At 64.3% G+C, this 17,675-nt stretch overlaps 1 protein-coding gene across 1 annotated transcript; it reads left to right on the forward strand.

Moving 5' to 3' along the window:
• Nucleotides 1-3,999: 3,999 nt before the first annotated feature.
• On the forward strand, nucleotides 4,000-14,883 carry KLF16 (KLF transcription factor 16). The gene is made up of 2 exons (XM_060007367.1): nucleotides 4,000-4,616; nucleotides 12,536-14,883. The coding sequence occupies exons 1-2, from the start codon at nucleotides 4,157-4,159 to the stop codon at nucleotides 12,835-12,837; spliced, it is 762 nt and encodes a 253-aa protein (XP_059863350.1). The 5' UTR covers nucleotides 4,000-4,156; the 3' UTR covers nucleotides 12,838-14,883.
• Nucleotides 14,884-17,675: the final 2,792 nt, after the last annotated feature.

The raw sequence follows: 17,675 nt of genomic DNA on the forward strand, positions 1-17,675 counted from the left end.
CTCTGCACTCCCAATGCAGGGGGCACGGGTTCGATCCCTGGTCGGGAAACTAAGATCCCGCACAGTGCACGGCTTTAAAAAAGAAAAAATATTTTTTGTGTACCTTTGCAGGCGTGGAATTGCTGGGTCACAAGGTACCACATTTACGGCTGTGACAGCTCTGTACACAGCTGTGAAAATGTAGAACTCCTGGTGCCTCCGATGTGGACTGCTAGCATCCACTCCTCGTGTTTAATTTCAAATGTTCACCTCGGACTAGTTTGGGGTTTACAGAAAAGCTGCCATGTCTAGCCTTCCCGCAGCGCCCCTCGTGGGAGGGTCTCGTGAACCAAGGACTAACTTGTGTACCTGCCCATTCTCATGCTCCAGACTTTTTTCCCTGTCTCCGCAGTTTTCCCACTAACGTCCTGTTCTGTTCCAGGGTCCGACCCAGCAGCCCACATGGCCTTCAGTCATCATGTCTCCTTACCCTCTTAAAACCTGTGACGCTCCTGCAGTCTTTCCTGGTTTTTCATGGCCTTGACAGTTTGGGGACCAGTCGGGAATTTCTGTAAATGTCCCCTAATCTGGGCCTTTCTGAGGTTTTCTCGTGATCAGACCAGGGCTATGGGTATAGGGAAGAACACCCAGAAGTGAGGTGCCCTTCTCATTACATCCCACTGGGGATTGCTGACACCCTGAAGACGACCTTGACCTCCTGGCTAAGGTGGGGTCCCCAGGTTTCCCCACAAGCAGGTTACTGTCCTCAGCCCAGCCCACACCAAAGCAGGGGAGTTATTTAGAAGATAACTTTTCAGGGACTTTCCCGGCAGTCCAGTGGTTAGGACTCTGTGCTTTCACTGCCAGGGCCCAGGTTTGATCCCTGCTGGGGGAACCAAGATCCTGCAAGCCGCATGGCATGTCCAAAACAAAAAGAAAAACAAAAACTTTTCATACGGAAAAGTATGAAAGGAAAGGGCCCATGGCCCATGATTGCACTGCCTAGATATCTACTGACATTTAAAGAAAATAAAAGTAATAAATCCACATGGATTAAAAAAAAGGTTGAACTATACAGAAAGTACTATTAAGACAAAAAGTGAAGGGTTCACTGTCTTTAAAAGAAAAAAAAAGCTATGGTCCTTCCAGAATGTCTATACATACAGACACACAGACGTACACGCAGGTACACGAGCCTAGATTCCCACTCTGACCTGTTGGGGCCCCAGGGCATCCATGTTTCCAATGCGCTCCACTTTATATTGCCTTCCCCTCACTGGCAGCTGGAAGGCTCACCCTCTGAGCCCCCTTCCCTTCCACACCTCCCTGTGTCTGCTTCTGCCCAGCTTGGCTCCATGGGCCTTGTGGTCTGGCGAGAGCCCCCCCTGAACTCCTTGGTGCCAGAAGGGAAGGCTAGAGATGGGCCCCCATCTACAGGTGAGGAAACTGAGGTCTGGAGAAAGAAGGGACTGACCTCTGTGTGGGTGCCCCGGCCAGGACAGAAGCTCAGGCCCCTGAACCCTCTGCTGCCTCCTAGCTCTTCCACGTGGGCCAGCCACTTCAGGCCACTTCTGAGACCTCTCCCAGCCTTGATGTCTTCATCTATGAAATGGGGTGACAACTCCTGAAGGGCTGTAGTGAGGATAGGGTGACAAAACATAAGGCAGAGGTGGGCATGGGGTCAGGGTGGGGCAGGGGGGGTCATCAGGGGTCACCCAGGCATCCCCCGGGGCCTGGGGTGTGAACAGAAACACTGTGGGTGGAGTGTGGTCCCCCGCCTGGGGTCTCCTGCCTGCACAAGTGGTCCGTGGAAGAAAGCCACAGGTCCAAGACCCTGATTATCCGTGGGAGCGAGTGCACACCTGGGGTTCTGAGAAAATGGTCTGTCTGGGGCTGTGCTGCCAGGCACAGCCGGGACGGCAGTCCTAAGCCCTGCTTTGCCATGGTCCACCCCTCGCTTGCCTGTGGGAAGTTATTGCCCCAGTTTCCCGTGGCTGCCCCCTTGAACTGCAGGCCCCAGGTGGAGCCATCTCTGGGATGCTACCCCCACTTGTTCTATTTGTCAGGCCTGTGTCCATCCGCTGTGCCACTGTCTTGAGTCCCAGCTGCCTTGCCCTAGACTCTGAGCCCCTGGAGGGCAAAGCCACTGGGGAGATCTTGCTCGGGGTCCTATAAACATCAGTGGAAGGAACGAACAAAGGGTCCCGGCATCTTTCTTGTCCTGCTTCTTCCCCACATGCTGGGGTGAGCTGGGGCCTATGGGGGCAGCCTGCAAAGCACTTCCTGCCTTGTCTGGACTTGGGAGAGGCCAGGCACAGGGACTTGGGGAAGACCTGAGGGTGGCTGTGCTGAGATGGTGGAGGGTGGGGCCCTGCCCAGGTGGGCCACCCTCCTAGACTTTCAAAGGCACAGGAGGCCCCGGCCAGCAGGAATGCTGACAGCCGGCGCCCACCAAGTGCCCACCTGGAGTGGGAGTGGGCTCATCTGTTAAAGGAAAAAGCGGCGTCTCCTCTCTGAAGCCTGAAGTCATTGCTCCAATGCCCCGCTCCTCTCCCTCCCTCTGTCTACCCTTGTGCAAGGGCGGGCCCCCAGAGGAGGCTGGCACAAGCTGGCACCACCAAGGATGGTCGGGCCTAGACCAGGGGGACGCATGGGGCGGAGCCAGGCCTTGTCAGCCAGCGCGTGGAGGGGGTATGTGTTGCAGGTGGCCAGGGTGAGTATTCAGTCCTGGGATGGGGTCTGGGCTAGAGCCCCCGGCCTCTGTCCACACCCAGCTCAGGGCGGGTCACCGAGAAAACAAGAACCCGTGCAGGAAGGTCCCCTGGAGGCCGCTCCTGCCACTGCACGGTCCCCGTGGCCTGCCTAGGAAGGGGCGGGGGCGTGGTCGCAATGGAGGGGACCACCCCATCGCCCCACTTCCCCGCGCCCGCTGCTTCAGACCTGAGGGTTGGGCGGACCCCGGGCATCTGCGTTCCTGGCGTCATCGACATTAAACAACTTGGCCAGGACGTCCTCGGGGTCTTGCCGAGGCCCCACTTGCCCCGTCTGCGCCCCAAAGATCCCTGACTGGCGCCGGTACTGATGTTCCCGACCCCCTTGTTCTGGCGGGGCCGACCCACTCTTCCAACCCAAAGCACCCCGCGCCCCACCCTTTGTGACCCCAACCATCTTCACTCCCGAATGGGTCAAAAAAAGAGGAACGAGCGCACGTTAGCTCGACGCTACCAGGCGGGGAGTCCTCCCCTCCCCTGCCTAGCTGTGGGTCTCCGGGAGCGGCGAGGGGGACACCCACCATGAAAGCAAGCGGGCGAGAGAAGGCAGGGGGCGCGCGGTCGAGCAGGGCCACAAACTGGGGAGAAGAGGGGGAAGGGTCGCGCACGTGGCCGGGGGGCGGGGCTAGCCGCTTCCGCACCCCCACCGGGCCACGTGGGGAACGACCCCTCCCCCATCTTGACCTGGGGCGCGCCCGGGCCAGGGTGGAAGCGTCCGAGGAAGGGGCGGGCCCCCGCCGGCCGCGCGCCCCAGCGTGGGGTGGGCGAGCCCGCGGGGAGGCGGGGCGCGCGCCGAGCAGGGAGGGGCGCGCCCTAGGGGGCGTGGCCCTCCGAGGAGGGAGGGGCGTGCCGGGACGGGGCGGGGCGCGCCCCGGAGGCGGGACCGTAGCGGGGACCGGGCGGAGCTTCCTGGTGTGAGGAGAAGGTGCTCGGGGAAGCGGACCAGGGGTGGCCGCAGGGGGAAGGGAGGGCCAGAGGGGGCTAGCTCCCCGGCCTGGCGCCCCGCGTGGGGAAGGAGCGCTCGGAGAAGGAGGGAAGGCGTACTCCGTTGCCAGAGTAGGCGCGCCAGGGGGCGGCTCCTTCGGCCCGGCACCGCCCCCGGCGGCCGCGCGCAGCGGGCAGGGTGGTGGAGGGCGCGCCAGGCGGGGGGCGTGGCCGTGCGCCCCGAGGGGGCGTCCTCCGGGCGGGGCGGGCCGCGGCCGCCCCCGCGGGCTCCGGTGCGTCAGGGCGCGTCAGGCGGGGCGGGGCAGGCCGAGCGCGGGCGGCGGCGGCGGCGGCGCGCGCCGGCCTCCTCCTCCTCCTCCTCCTCCGCCTCCCGCACTCGATCAGCCGCCGCCGGCCGGACGGGCGCCGCTCCCGCCGCCTCCGCTCCGCCCGCTCGGCCGCGCCGCCCGCCCCTGCCTGGCATGTCGGCAGCCGTGGCGTGCGTGGATTACTTCGCCGCCGACGTGCTCATGGCCATCTCCTCAGGCGCCGTGGTGCACCGCGGGCGACCGGGCCCCGAGGGCGCGGGCCCGGCCGCTGGCCTGGATGTGCGCGCGCCGCGCCGCGAGGCCGCCCCGCCCGGGCCCCCGGGGCCGCCGCCGCCGGCCCCCGTCGTCCCGGGCCCAGGCCCGGGCGCCGCCGCCGCCGCCGCACCCCACCTGCTGGCCGCCAGCATCCTGGCCGACCTGCGCGGCGGGCCCGGCGCCGCTCCGGGGGGCGCCTCGCCCGCCTCCTCTTCTTCGGCCGCCTCGTCCCCGTCCTCCGGCCGCGCCCCCGGCGCCGCGCCCGCCGCCGCCAAGAGCCACCGCTGTCCCTTCCCGGGCTGCGCCAAGGCGTACTACAAGTCCTCCCACCTCAAGTCGCACCTGCGGACGCACACAGGTGAGTCTGGCCGCGCGCCCGGCCCGCGCGAGGGCGGCCTCCCGCGCTCCCCCCACCCCCCCGCCGGGACCCCGAAACTGCGTGGCGCGTCGGGGGCGGGGAGGGGGGCGCGCCCGGGCCGCCGCCGCGCCGGCCGGGAGGGCGGGGCCTTGGTGGGTGGGGCGCGCGCGGGGGGCGTGGCGGCCACGCGGTCGGGCGGCGAGCGGATGGCGGGCGCCGAGGCAGCGGCAGCGGCTCGCGGGGCGCGCGTCGCGGCGGGGTCCGCGGGCGGGGTCCGCGGGCGGGATCGGGGCTCCCGGGCAGTCTCCTTCACTCTCGGCCTCGTTTCTCTTTTATTTTCCGTTGGTTTCGGATCTGGTTGGTGGGTATCGTGGTCGGAGCGTCCAATTCTGAGGTTCTCGTTCTCTCTCCTGCCTTGGTTTCCTTCTCTGTAGAAAGGCAGGAGGAACCGCGCGCTGCCTCCGAGGTGGCCGCGAGGATTCACCCCAGAGAGCGGCGGAGCGCCTGGTGCAGAGCCAGGTTGGGGGGTGCCCGACACGTTTTTTTTTCCTTTATATGTATTTTAATAACGCGGAAGGCAGGGCTGGGAGTGCGGGTTAGGGCTTGAGTCTGGGGAGGAGGGGGACCCCTGAGGGTGTCACGTCCTCAGTGCGTTTCGCAGCTTCCTGGGTCCCCCCCACGCCCCCGCCTGCAGCGGGAGCCGGGAAGGCTTGGGGGCGGGGGTGGGTTCCGCGCGACACTGTCACGTCTCACAGCCCAGCCGGGGGTGGGGAAGGGCCGCTAGGGAGCCGGAGGTAGGGGGGCTCTGGCCACCCTTTCACTCCGTCACCCCCTCTTTTTCCTCCTGTGGGTCCCCCCAGTCTTCCCCACGGAGTCCCACCCTCAACCCTGAGGATTTTCTCTTGGGCTGGGGGTCTGGGGATGGTGGGCCTTGGTCACCAGCCTGAGTTTGAACATTGGAGGTGTTCGTTCTGTTGGAAAGGGCAGGGGGGCTGGGTGGGCGTGCACTTGGACTTGGTGGTTCTGTCCGTTTCTAGCACATTACCTACCGCCTCCGGGCTGCCTTCTCCTGAGGGCCGTTATGGGGGTCACGTCGGGCAGTAGGGTGCATCAGCTTGGCTCAGTGGACACGCTCCCACTGTAGGAACACGTGGAGCGGGTGCATGGAAGCGGGGTTGGACCTAGCGTTGTGGCAGAGACATGGATGGTGTGACCCCTGAGAGTGGCTCAGACCCCCTAGTGCTCTAGTTTGGTTTGTTTTTTTCCACATTCTGTTTGAGTCTCTGGGTCTGGTGAAGGGGGTGGCCACCCCCCTTCCCACTGTGGCTCTGTAGGGACACTTCCCCAGGGTATTCTGGGATCCTTGAGAACCTCGGTGGGCCCCCAGGCCGCCCCCGTAAGCCTTTGGGGGAGAAAGGACTCCTTGTCGAGCGCCTGGATGTCAGTATTGCCATTCTGGTTTTAAAGAGAAAGCGAGGCCCAGGGGACTGAGTTGGGGTGTCCCAGTGATGGGTGGGGAAGGGCAGGGTGCCATCCCCCCATGCCTTGCCCCCTGGATAATAATGGTGCTGGGCCCTGGGGTGGGGGGGGTGCTGCTCCTGAGAGTGAAAGTCGTGCACCTAGGCACCTTTGGTGCCGGTTTTGGAGGGTTTGGGGCACCTTTGTGCTCAGTGATTGCTAATTCAGCATCTGTTTAGTGCTCAGGACCACCAAACCCTACCCAGGGTTTGTGTCAAGGCCTTTGGGTTTTTCCAGCCCCCAGGGGAGGGGGCAGCTGTTTTTATGCCTGTTTTGGGGTGGGGAAGCCATGCTTGTCTGGACCTTGTTACCCACTGCTGGGGGCAGGCCTGGGGAGTGATCTGATGAGGAGCTTTAATTAGATGATGGCTGTCTGCTGCACCGTTGTCCCCCGAGGGCCTTTGGGAGGGAGTCCCGTTCCACCCGCCTCTGCCTGATGGCGGCTCTCCTCTCTGTAAAGTAAAGAGAGCTCCCATCCTGGCCTGGCCCCATTTTACAGATGAGCAAGCAGGCCCAGCAGGAGCCAGGCGAGTTGAGTGTGGTGCCTCATCATCCCTGCTCCATTTGGCACAGAGGTTTGGGGTGGGGAGACCAGGAGGGGCGATGGGGTCCTTCACAGGGCCACCCAGCTGTGGGGGAGCGGGGACGGCTGTCCTCCGGTCCCCTGTGTCTGGCCCGCAGCCCCTGGCCCAGAAGGAGCTCTCCTGCCTCCAGTGTGGGGCACGGAAGGACTGGGAAGCTGCAGGAGATGTTGACGCGGTTGCCGTGGATACCGAGAGGGAGAGGGAGGGAGGTGGGGCGGGGGCGGAGAGGCTGGCAATCTACTCCTCGCTCTCCCAACCTCCCTCGTCTCCGGACTGCTCCCCTGCCCCAGTGCCCCCAGTGTCCAGCACCTTCTGGTGGGCTCAGGCCCCCTCCCCGCAAGGAGCTGAGATCTGGAAGTGGGGCTGTTAGTCTAGGGTCTCCCCTTCGGCCCTGCTGACTTCGGGGCCGGCTCATTGTGTGGGGCGTCCTGGCTACTGTAGGGTGTTGAGCAGCCTCCCTGGCCCCCACCTGGAGCACCCCCCGTTGTGACAATGACATATGTTCTCAGACATCATCCAGTGTCCCCTGGGCGTTGCGGCAATACCTCCAGCTGAGACCCCCTATAAAACCCTGTCTGCTTGAGCCAGAGCAAGAGTAGCTGAGCCTTTACAGTGTGTGAGAGGCACTGTGGGGACGACCCAGTCCCCGTCCCCCGGGACTCCTGGAACACTGGGGGGACAGTGACAGCAGCGGTGATGGAGGAAAAGGCTTCCTGTAGGAAGAGGCCGCTGAGCGACACCGCGGGGTCAGATGTAGCAGGGAAGGGTGTGTCCCAGGAGAGGGGCTGGCACCCTGGCTGCAGGGGGTGGGGGCAGGGACCCTGGGGCGTGGATTTGGAGGGCTGCGGCTGTGGTGGGTGGGAGGTGGGGAGGGGGCAGAGTAGGTAAGTGTGCCCTTTAATCCCAAGGGCAGGTGGGGGGGGCGGGCAGGCCCGGCTTTGCAGAGGAAAATCCGTTTATGGGGAAGGGATTAGGATCCGGCAGAGGGATCGAGGAGGGGGGCCACTGTGTTGGAGGGAGAGCAGTGGGCCACCGCACGAATTGGGTGGGAGGGACAAGACCCAGGACTTGGGGGACAAGAGGCGGCTAGGGCGACCCCTGTTTGCCGAGCGGCCTAAGGGGGGTGGTGGTGGTGGTATTCTTTGCTGAACAGGCCCCCAGGAGGAGAGGCAGACAGGGAAACTGAGGCCCAGAGGGGAAGTAGCCACCGCACCCCCCAGGGCTGTCTGAGTCAGCAGACCCCACCTCCACGCCTCGCAGAGCTGTGAGCGCCCCTAGCGTGCCAGGTGGGGCACAGGAGACTGGTGGCTTATCTGGGGGGCCAGAATGGGGCAGTGTCAGGGCGTGGGGTGGGGTGCGAGTGCCCAGGACTGCCCGCCCCCCAGCCCCCTCCTCCCGCAGCAGGGTGCAGCGAGCAGCTGGGACTGCTCACGGTGCTGGTGCCCCAGCTGGGGGGCGGGGGAGGGTGCCCCCAACCTTGCAAGGGGCGATAACCACCCCCCACCCAGGCTCCCTGATAAAGCTGGCCCAGATGGCCCGGGAGTTGGCACACGATACCAGCCTGAGGAGCTGGCCTCCCGGGGAGGGAGGGGGGCCACCCTCACCCAGTCCCATTTCCAGAACAGCGGGGCTCCGGAACACACATGCTCTGGGGGGCCTGAACACACAGGCACTGAGTGGGCCATCACCCCCGATGCTGAAGATGCCAGTCCGAGTGGGGAAGCAAAGCGAGGGCAGCCTGGGTTCCCCAGGAGGGAGGAGAGGTGTGGGGCGGCAGGTGGCCCGCTTTTTATGTAAACGGGGGTAGTGGTGGCTCCTACCTGGGGGGTGGGGAGGTAAACCAGATGACGCACCAGCAAGCTAGCTGGTCAGCTGCTGCTGGAGCTGTAGCAACCTGAGTGCCATTCTTGGGGCTTGTAGACGCTTTCCACGGATGTGTTAAGCACCCACGGTGTGCCAGGCCTGTGCTGTCAGCTTTATGGTCAGGTGGGGGGCACATATCATTCCCAGGAGAGACTGAGCATAAGCATAAGAAAGCCGAGAACGGGGACAGTGGGGGGGGTACCCCAGCGGGATAAGGAGCGTCTGCTCTGAAGGGTGGCGTTAGCACAGACAAGGGACGGAGTGATGGGGGAGAGGTTCCAGGCGGCGCGTGAGGAGCAGCTACCGGGGCTGCAGAGAAGCGAGGCCACAGTGAAGACTTCAGCTTCGACTCCGAGCCAGGGAGCAGAGCACAGGCTGGGCGGCCCAGGCACCCGCCGATGGGCTGCCGCCTCACTCCTGGGCTGAGCTGGGGGGGGCGGGGGCTGGACATATTTTGAAAGGGGCTCTGATGGGATTTGCTGCCAGGTACCACGTGGGGAGGTGAGGGCCTGCAAGACCCCTGCCTACGGTTTTTGGTGGCAACCGCAGAGCAATTGAAATGGAAAACCTACAGGAGGGGCGGGGACAGGGAGAGAGATGGGGGTGGCTAACGTCTAGGGAGTATTTAAGATCACAGAGCACATGAACTTCGCACGGGTTGGTCTTTGTTAAAGCCATCAGGATGGCCAGCCGCACGGGGACCCTGTGCTCTGACCCCCGGACCTCACCATCAATTTTCAATCCTTTTGGCTGTATGTCCGTACTGTCCTTCGCGGCCTGCTCAGGCCTGTCTCCTTTGGGAAGCCCCCTGCCCCCGCACCTGCTGCAGTCCCAGCCTTCTCCAGCTCTCCTGGGATGCTACCTTACCTGGGCCCCTCCCCCGGTGCAGTCCACCTGGTAGGTGGGCATTTGCGCAAGGGTTGGCTGTGGGCCACACACCCGCCTCTTAGGTTAGTGATGACCTCAGGAGGTCACAGTGAAGGTCAGCTGTCAGACCCTTGGCCCCCAGCCCCAGCCCGGGGAGGTGGGGCACTGTCCCCCGTGAAGGCCGAGCACACTGAGCCAGGCCTGGCGCACGGTCGCCAGGACCTCCTTTCCGGCCGTCCTGAGCTCACCCCTAGTCCCAGCCCAAGTCAGAGGGTCAAGTCCACCGCAGCCCCGCCCACCGCATCCTCCTCCGGCACCCAGGTGGACTCAGCAGACAGGCAGCTGCACCCGGCATGCCGGCTCTGAGCCTCTGAATGTTACCGCCCTTCCCGGCCAGAGGACTGAGAGGGTGGCAGGCCCTGGCATCCTGCAGGCATCCGCCCGACGTTGTGGGGAGGGAAGCCTGCAAGCCCCGGGCCGCGCCACCCACGTGTGCACGTGCGCTGCGCTACCCAGCAACCCGGCGTGGGGCGGGGTTGGCAGGCGGCCAGCCGGCGAGGCGACCCCCGGCCCCGGCGGGAGCGGGACCACGTGAGCGGGGCCGGCTGGGGCTGCGGATGTCCCTGCCGCCGCTGAGCTACGTGCGGCAGCTGTGTTCCCGGCGGCTGCAGGCGTCCGGCCCCTGCGGGCACTGGCACCGCTCTTGCAACCTGCTGGTGGCAAAGTAGAGCTGCGGGACGGAGAGAGGGGAGGGCAGGGCGGGAGGCGGGCCCCGCTGCCCTAAATGGGGAAGTGAGCCAACTGTGGGGCGCACCCGTGGCGGGCTGGCCCCCCTCTCCCCCCCTTCTCCCCCGCCTGCGTCCTGCAAGATGGCGACAAGGCCGCATGCCCCTCGGAGGGGCGTCGCTCCCCCAGGCCCCCGTTTGCTTGGAAGCCAGCAGCCCCGCCCCCAGACTTAGGCCCTCGGGACCTGTCGATTCCAAGTGGGGTGGGGTGGGGTGTACCTTCTGGGGCTGTTTTGAGCCCCGTGATTCTATGGAGGACGTCCCCGCCGGGGCCCCTCCCCCAGCGGCTGCGGACTCTGCCTGCTGGATTGTTGCAGGGGAAGCATGGGGGGTGTGTGTGTGGGGGGCAGCCCCAGGGATTTGGGGCCACCTGTGGTCTTGGACAGTTGCTCTCCCCCCAGCACCATGATTGTGGCCTGTGACCCCTGGGGGAGGTGGCACCAGCGCGTCTGGGTCCCCAGCCTCCTGGGGCGTGCCCTCCCCCAGACGTGAGTATAACCGACAGGTAACCCACAAGAAACTTTCTGGGGGAGGCTGCTGGGCTTTGACCCCCCCCCCCCCCCGCTTTTCTGCCTCGCTGGTGGTGTCCGAGTGCGACCAGGAGGAAGGGGTGGGGGAGGGGAGGTTTTAGTCCCGCTCTCTCCTGGGCAGCCCCTCTGAAGTCCACTGGTGCCCCTCAGTGGTTCGCGATCCCTTCCCCCTCCCAGCCCTTTCCCCAGGGCGGGCTTTGAGCTTCCAGAGCAGAGATGTCACTGGGTCACCCTGAGAATGCAGGTTCCCCCCACCCCACGGCTGCGGGTCTGTCCCATGGCCCCCACCTCCGGCTCCTGGTCAGCGGTGCACGCCCCCACTAGGGTGCTGCTTTTCAGGTGCTTCTCTGATCCTCGGCTGAGGATACCCTTCAGTCTGTCTCCCTCAGCACCTCCCCCACCGGTGGGCGTGTTTCCTGAGGCAGGGTCAGCCTGGGTCACCGCAGTCCCCAGTGCTCGGTGTGGGCCTCCCAGTGTGTAACCTACCCTGACCCCACTGTGGCTCCCCCTCCTGCCCCCCAGCTGGCCTCCCCCTCTTCCTCTGCTGGGTTCCGTCCAGTGCCACGAGGGGCGACCCTGCCCACGTGTCCACACTCTATCCACCCCCAACACACCCTGCAAACCCCCTGAGCATTGGGCAACACAACGCCTGGGGATTCCAGGGTCCCAGGTACCCGGCGCTGGGTCCAGAAGGGTGCAAACTCTTGGGTGCTTCACGGCCCCCGGGCCTGGGGCGTGGCGGGGGTCCCCCTGGGTCGGCTGGGGACACGCTGACAACACAGACGTTGATGTGTTGATGAGGGGGGTCGGGTGACCCCCCGGGTTGATGAGGGGGGTCGGGCGACCTTGTTCCGGGGCGGAGACCCCCCCAAGGGATGGGCGGGTGGGGACTGGCAGGCGGGGAAGGCCGTGGCCCGCAAGGGCAGGATGGGCGAGGCCGGCCTGGCGGTGGGAGGGGTCTGCGGAGGAAGTTGCCGGTGGCGGCCCGCCCCTCCCCTCGCCTTTGCTCCGCTGGGGCGGGGCGAGTCCTGGGCTGCCTCGGGCTCCGCCCCTTCCCCGCGCACACCCAGGGGCTGTCCCCGTCTCGCCTTGCGTGCCTCCGCACCTTGCGAGTGCGGCCCCGGGGTTGGCCGGGGTTGGGGGTCCCTTCACATGTCCTTCAGCTTGTAGAGGGGCCACGAGGGTCAGCAGTGGCGTAAGGCATGGGAGGCTGCCCAGACGGTGCACCCCACGGGGTGGTCATTTCCAAAAGGAAGGGGCTTGACTGGGATCGCGAGCACCTGGGAGACCCCGAATGCCCCCACAGGAAGGGCAGAAGGGAGTTTCGCGGGAGTGGGGACGGCAGGACCCGTTTGCATAAGAAGCCTCTCGGAAAACTCGACGTGCGTTCGGAGCGGACACGTGTGTGCCAAGTACACATGACACCGAGGTGGCGCCTTCCTGGGGGTGGGGGCGCGCGGGCGCGCGGTCCTGGGAGAACGCGGTCTCTGTAGATTCTCTTTTCAACCCATGGCAGCTGCTCCCAGTCTGATTACCATTAGTCGTAGGAAACAGAGGGGAGAGTATTCACGGGGGTTCGCGAAATGAGTTGGGGCCGTTTTCTTTAAACATCTACACGTTTTAAATTCACGCCCAGAATTCAGCCTCTAGAACAAGGTGGGGAGGGATGAGGCAGATGACGAGGACCTTTGGGGATCTGATGGGACTTCCTCCTCTCCCTCTCTCCCCCGACATTGACCAATGTCTGTCTGTCCTCCGCCTCCTCCGCGCAGGTGAGCGCCCCTTCGCTTGCGACTGGCCGGGCTGCGACAAGAAGTTCGCGCGCTCCGACGAGCTGGCCCGCCACCATCGGACGCACACGGGCGAGAAGCGCTTCCCCTGCCCGCTCTGCTCCAAGCGCTTCACCCGCAGCGACCACCTGACCAAGCACGCGCGCCGCCACCCCGGCTTCCGCCCGGAACTGCTCCGGCGCCCGGGCGCCCGCAGCACCTCGCCCAGCGACTCGCTGCCCTGCAGCCTGGCGGGCAGCCCCGCGCCCAGCCCGGTGCCCAGCCCGGCTCCCGCCGGCCTGTAGAGTCCCAGTCCAGCCGCCCTGAGCGCGCCCCCGCTGGGCCTGGGCATGGAGTACCAGCAACACGCCTGCTGTCCCGGCCCGGGGCGGGGAACGGACTGACCGCCAGCCCGGCCCCTTCCCCTTCCAGTGTCCCCCTGAGGGCCCCCCAAGATGCCCTTGCCCCCTCGAGAAAACAAGGAGGGGTCTGAGACTGGACCGGGGTCATCCGGGCCTTGGAGTTTGCTCTCGGGAGGGGTAGTGGCCCCGTGTCTGTATATAGCCATGATCGTTAACTCTCTTCCCAGCTGTTAAACAGGGACCCCGGGTGGGTGGCCAGGAGGCGTCCCCCTTCCCCCTTCGCCACCTCCCTGCTTTGAGGGACGTGTGGGCCTTGGGGGGAGGTGGCCCAAGAAAGGCACCCCCTAACCGGTGTTCACACTTGGTCCCCAGGCCCCTCTGTCCAGGTTGGGATGAAGTGTGCAAAGAGCCATAGGTGAACCAGGGGTTACCGCGGGCTGCCTCGTGTCCCCCCATCCCCCGCCCCGGGAGCCCCTCACCCCACCGAAAGCCATTGGAGACGTTCAGGGAAACGGGGGTGTGGCCCGGCCGCCCCCATTCGGGTACTCAATCTCAGGTGTCCACAGGTTCTACCCCACTGCTCATGGGAGGGGCCCCTCAGCTCCCCAGCCTCGAGGGCTGGGTGGGTGGGGACGGGGGAGGTCGTAGGGTTTCCATAGGGGTACCGGTTTTGCTTCTGAGACTTGGGGTAGGGAGGGAGAGAAAGGGGGGTTCTTCCAAAGAGCAATTTGACTCACGGTGGGGGCGGGGTGCGGGGCGCGAATATCACCGGATGGGAGTTACTGCAGGCTTATTTATTTTCCTCTGTCTGCTGGCTTGGGGGGCTGCCTTGCCCCTCTGGGTGGGTGTGCGAATGTGTCAGTGAGAGAGACTGTGGGGAAGCTGGCCCCCAGTTTAGATGGCTGGCTCCCCTCTCCTGAAGGGGAAGAGTCCCCGACTTTGGCCTTGTGCAGCATCACGTGACAATCAATCCCTCCTATTTGGGACCAGGCCAGCCTTTGGGCGAAATGCACCCCTTCCCCGCCCTGCGGATGGGGGTGAGGAGGCCCCGGGCCCTTGCTCCATCCTGCCCCGGGCATGGCCACTGGACCAGCGGTTGAGGTCCTGCCCACGCGGGCGGGCGGGCGGGCGGGAAGTGGGAGGGCTGACCCCCGAACCCCCTGGGATAGCTCGATTTTTTTGGACCGGGTAGAATATTTTTTCAGGCGCCAATCTCTTCCTTGATCTGGGCCCCGGTGGGTGGTCTGTTGTCCTCAGGCTTTGTGGGTGTGGGGGGGAGGGCCTGCGTGGTCTGAACTTAGGATGAGGAAGGACAGATGTCACGTCCCCTCCTGGTGTCTTCCCACCGTGGCTGCGGTTGGATTTCATTTTGGACAGAGGGACTGAAGACCCCGGCCCTGGAATGGGAAGGGACCCAGGCTCCCTGTCCCATACCCTGAAAAGGCCTATCCCGCCTTTGGCTGCACGAGGTCTGTGACACCCCTCTGTGTTCCAGAACCTTCCTGCCTCCCAGTTGGCGGCTGGGGCGTTTGGATGGCACTAGCGTGGACCGGAACGGCCCTGGCAGGATCCAGGGACAGGTGCCTGGGGTCCTGGGGAGGGCGGTGGGGCTGCGGAGGATCTTCCCGCGGTGGTGAGATGCCTTAGTCCAGGGGGCAGAGGGCGGGCCCGGGCCTTGTTTCCCTTTGTGTCTGTCTGGACGCCCCCCTCATTGTCCCAGCCCTGGCCGGTGCATGTCCGCGGGGGTTGGACTGTGGTCTGAGGACCCAGGGAGCTGAGAACTTGTCCCTGCCCCCCCTCCCCCCCCGTGTCCAGGAGTCTGGAGGGACCGATGGTCATTGGGGTCTGGCTCCAGCCATTTTAGCTGTGGCCTCTCGAGGTGTGGGGGGGTAGGGTCCTAAGGGATTTGTGCTTTCGGGTGACCCCCCCCTCCCCTTGCCCTGCCTGGCCTCATCCTGGTATTTAATTAATTAAACATGTCTTTTTTAAACCCGATTTCCAGAGCCTTGTGGTTTTTCCCATCGCTGGTCCGAGCCAGTGGGCCCTCTGAGTCCCTCTGTCCCCCTCGCCAATGGGGTCCCCAGCCTCCTCTTGGGGAAACTGAGGCAGTGGGCTAGTGAATTCGGGGACCCAGTGGCGGTCTTGGCAACGCCCCTCCAGCCCTAAGGTGCGGGGGGGGCTGCCCTCTGCGGCGCGTGGCGCGTGCTGCCGTCCAGCGGCACCCACGCCTCGAGCAGCTGCGCCCCCAGCCCGCCTTCCGGCTCCGTTACCCGGCAACCGAGGCGCGGTGACACGGCGCCCGGGGGCGTCCGCTGCCCGCCCCCTTCCGGAACCGGGGGCGGGGGGAGCCCGCGCTTCTCTAGACTCTAAAGGACTCGCGGGCTCGACAGGGCTCCTCCCCGGAGGTTCCCCTCGACCCCTGCCTGGCTCCTGTGCCCATCGTCTGGCCGCTCCTGTATCGTGTATGCCTGCTGTATGCCGGCTCCCAATTGAGAGGGCAAGGGGCCTCGGGAGCGTTGAGAAACTGGTGAGGGCTCTGAACCCCTTCTTAGGAAAAGTGCATCCCAGGTTCCAGCGGTCTCCAGAGCCCGGATGGTGTGTGGGGGACTGCGGTGGGGGGAGCGCGGACCCTCCCCACGGGTTTCCCCGCTTCCCGCCCCTGGGAAGGCGGCAGACCTGCCATCTGGTGGCCTCCCCTGGTACTGCACCACCGGCTCCGGCCCACCCCTCCCCAGGGTCCTGTCCTTGGGGCCGCCAAGGTCGCCCCAACCTGGGCACGGGGCCCTCGCCTTTAGTCGATGGTGGCCTCCCTCTGGCACTCCCCTTGCTCCCTTTCTCCTGGAATCTGGCCCGAAAGCCCGCAGATCTCGCTCCCTGGACCCCTGTCCCCCTCCAGCTCTGGCAGGCTTCTCTGCTCCTTTGTGGCAGGGTTCCTGGAATGCTGGGTCCACGCGGGCAGCCCCCCCTTGGTCGCACTCCCACGTGCCCCGGAAACAGCTCGAAGATGCCCCCTCTGCCTCCTGGACGCTTCATTGGCGGGTGGCCTTGGGACCCCTGGCCCTCCTCCCCAGGTGTGCTGAGGACACCCCCTGGTCCATACCAGCTGGGCCTCACCCTCAACTCCAGGCCCGGAATGTTCTTACCCCTGCTCCCAGTCTGCCTTGGTCGGCTTCCCTTCATCACTGCATCTTCATCTTTCCAGGTGTACAGGCCAAAATCTTTGGGGTCACCCGTGACTCCCCTCTTTGTCTCACCACCCACGTCCAGTCCACCCGGAAATCTCCCTAGAGCTCTACCTTCAAAACATATCCAGAATCCACCCACTTCTCCCCCCTCCTCGGCCTCCACCTGGTCCCACCTCATCATGGCCCACCTGGACCAGCATGGCCTCCCCTGTGGTCCTTGACTCCCACCCTAGCTCCTGACAGTCTGTCCACCCTGTAGTGGCCACAGGGCACCAGTGAGCACCTGTACCAGGTCCAGTCCCTCCTCTGCCCATAGGCCTGCAAGGTTCCCACCTCCCTGGGGATAAAAGCCCATGCTCTCCCCGTGGCCCACAGGGATCTGCACGACCTGCCCCGTCCCCTTCCTGCCCTCCCCTCCTCCCTCTCTGCCCCTTGCTCACTCTGCTCCAGACACATGGACCTTCTAGCTGTTCCTCCAACATGCTAGGCCCGGCCCTGCCCCAGGGTCTTTGCACGGGCTATGCCCTCTTCCTGGAAAGCCCCTCCCCCAGATGCCTGCTTAACTTCCTCATTCGCTTCCTTAGAACTGCTCAAATCCCACCTTTCCCATAGGACTATGTGAACCACCCCTTGTCCCAGCCCCCTACTCTGTTCTACTTCCCCGTCATAGCACTTTTTACCTTGTATCAAGATATTTACTGATTTCCTGTTGTCTGTCTGTCTGCATCTATAATGCTACAGCCACCAGGGTGGGGATCTTTGCTTTGTTCAGGAGCCCACCCTCCTGTTGGCAATGGAGGAGAGGCATTGAGAGACCCCTGGGGTGAGGGGTCTCAAGCCCATATGTCTGCAGGGCCAGGTGGCTGAGGTAGGGAGAGAGGTGGGTTGGGAGAGCGGGGAGGTGACCTGCACAGACTACCGCCTGCTCACAGGAGGATCCTTGGTAATTGCCAGCTGGTGGACAGGCTGGGAATTGTAGTTGTATGTGACATCTCCCTACATTTTAAAAATGGGCAACAGGGCTTCCCTGGTGGCGCAGTGGTTGAGAATCCGCCTGCCGATGCAGGCGACGCGGGTTCGTGCCCCGGTCCGGGAAGATCCCACATGCCGCGGAGCGGCTTGGCCCGTGAGCCATGGCCGCTGAGCCTGCACATCCGGAGCCTGTGTTCCGCAACGGGAGGGGCCACAACAGTGAGAGGCCCGTGTACCGACAAAAAAAAAAAAAAAAGGGCAACAGGCAAATTTACATCATTTGAAAAACTAGTACTGAAACAAAACTGGTACTGAGATACACACATGTTCACAACAGCACAATTCACAATAGACAAAAGGCAGAAACAATCCGAATGTCCATCATTTGATGAATGCATAAAATACGATTTAGGGCAGGGCCTTGGTATACAGTAGGTGCTCAATATTTGATGGATAAATGAGTGAATTGGAACAGGTCTCCTCTGGTAGACCTGGGGATTAGACTGCTGACAAGAGTCCAGGTGGGAGAAATGAAGCGGTTATTGCCAGTCAACCAGGGAGGAGTTGAGTTTCAGAGCCTGAACTGGGTAACTCAGGTGAGGGTTCCCAGGTGCAGGTGAGATG

The sequence above is a fragment of the Delphinus delphis genome, chromosome 3 (genome assembly GCF_949987515.2).
Source record: "Delphinus delphis chromosome 3, mDelDel1.2, whole genome shotgun sequence".
Taxonomy (NCBI): domain Eukaryota; kingdom Metazoa; phylum Chordata; class Mammalia; order Artiodactyla; family Delphinidae; genus Delphinus; species Delphinus delphis.

What these genes read in the sequence shown, in the direction of transcription:
- KLF16 (XM_060007367.1), top strand. Translation starts at nt 4,157, where the DNA reads ATGTCGGCAGCCGTGGCGTGCGTGGATTACTTCGCCGCCGACGTGCTC. An exon ending in GCACCTGCGGACGCACACAG is followed by an intron (nt 4,617 to 12,535) that starts GTGAGTCTGGCC and finishes TCCTCCGCGCAG; the next exon opens with GTGAGCGCCCCTTCGCTTGC.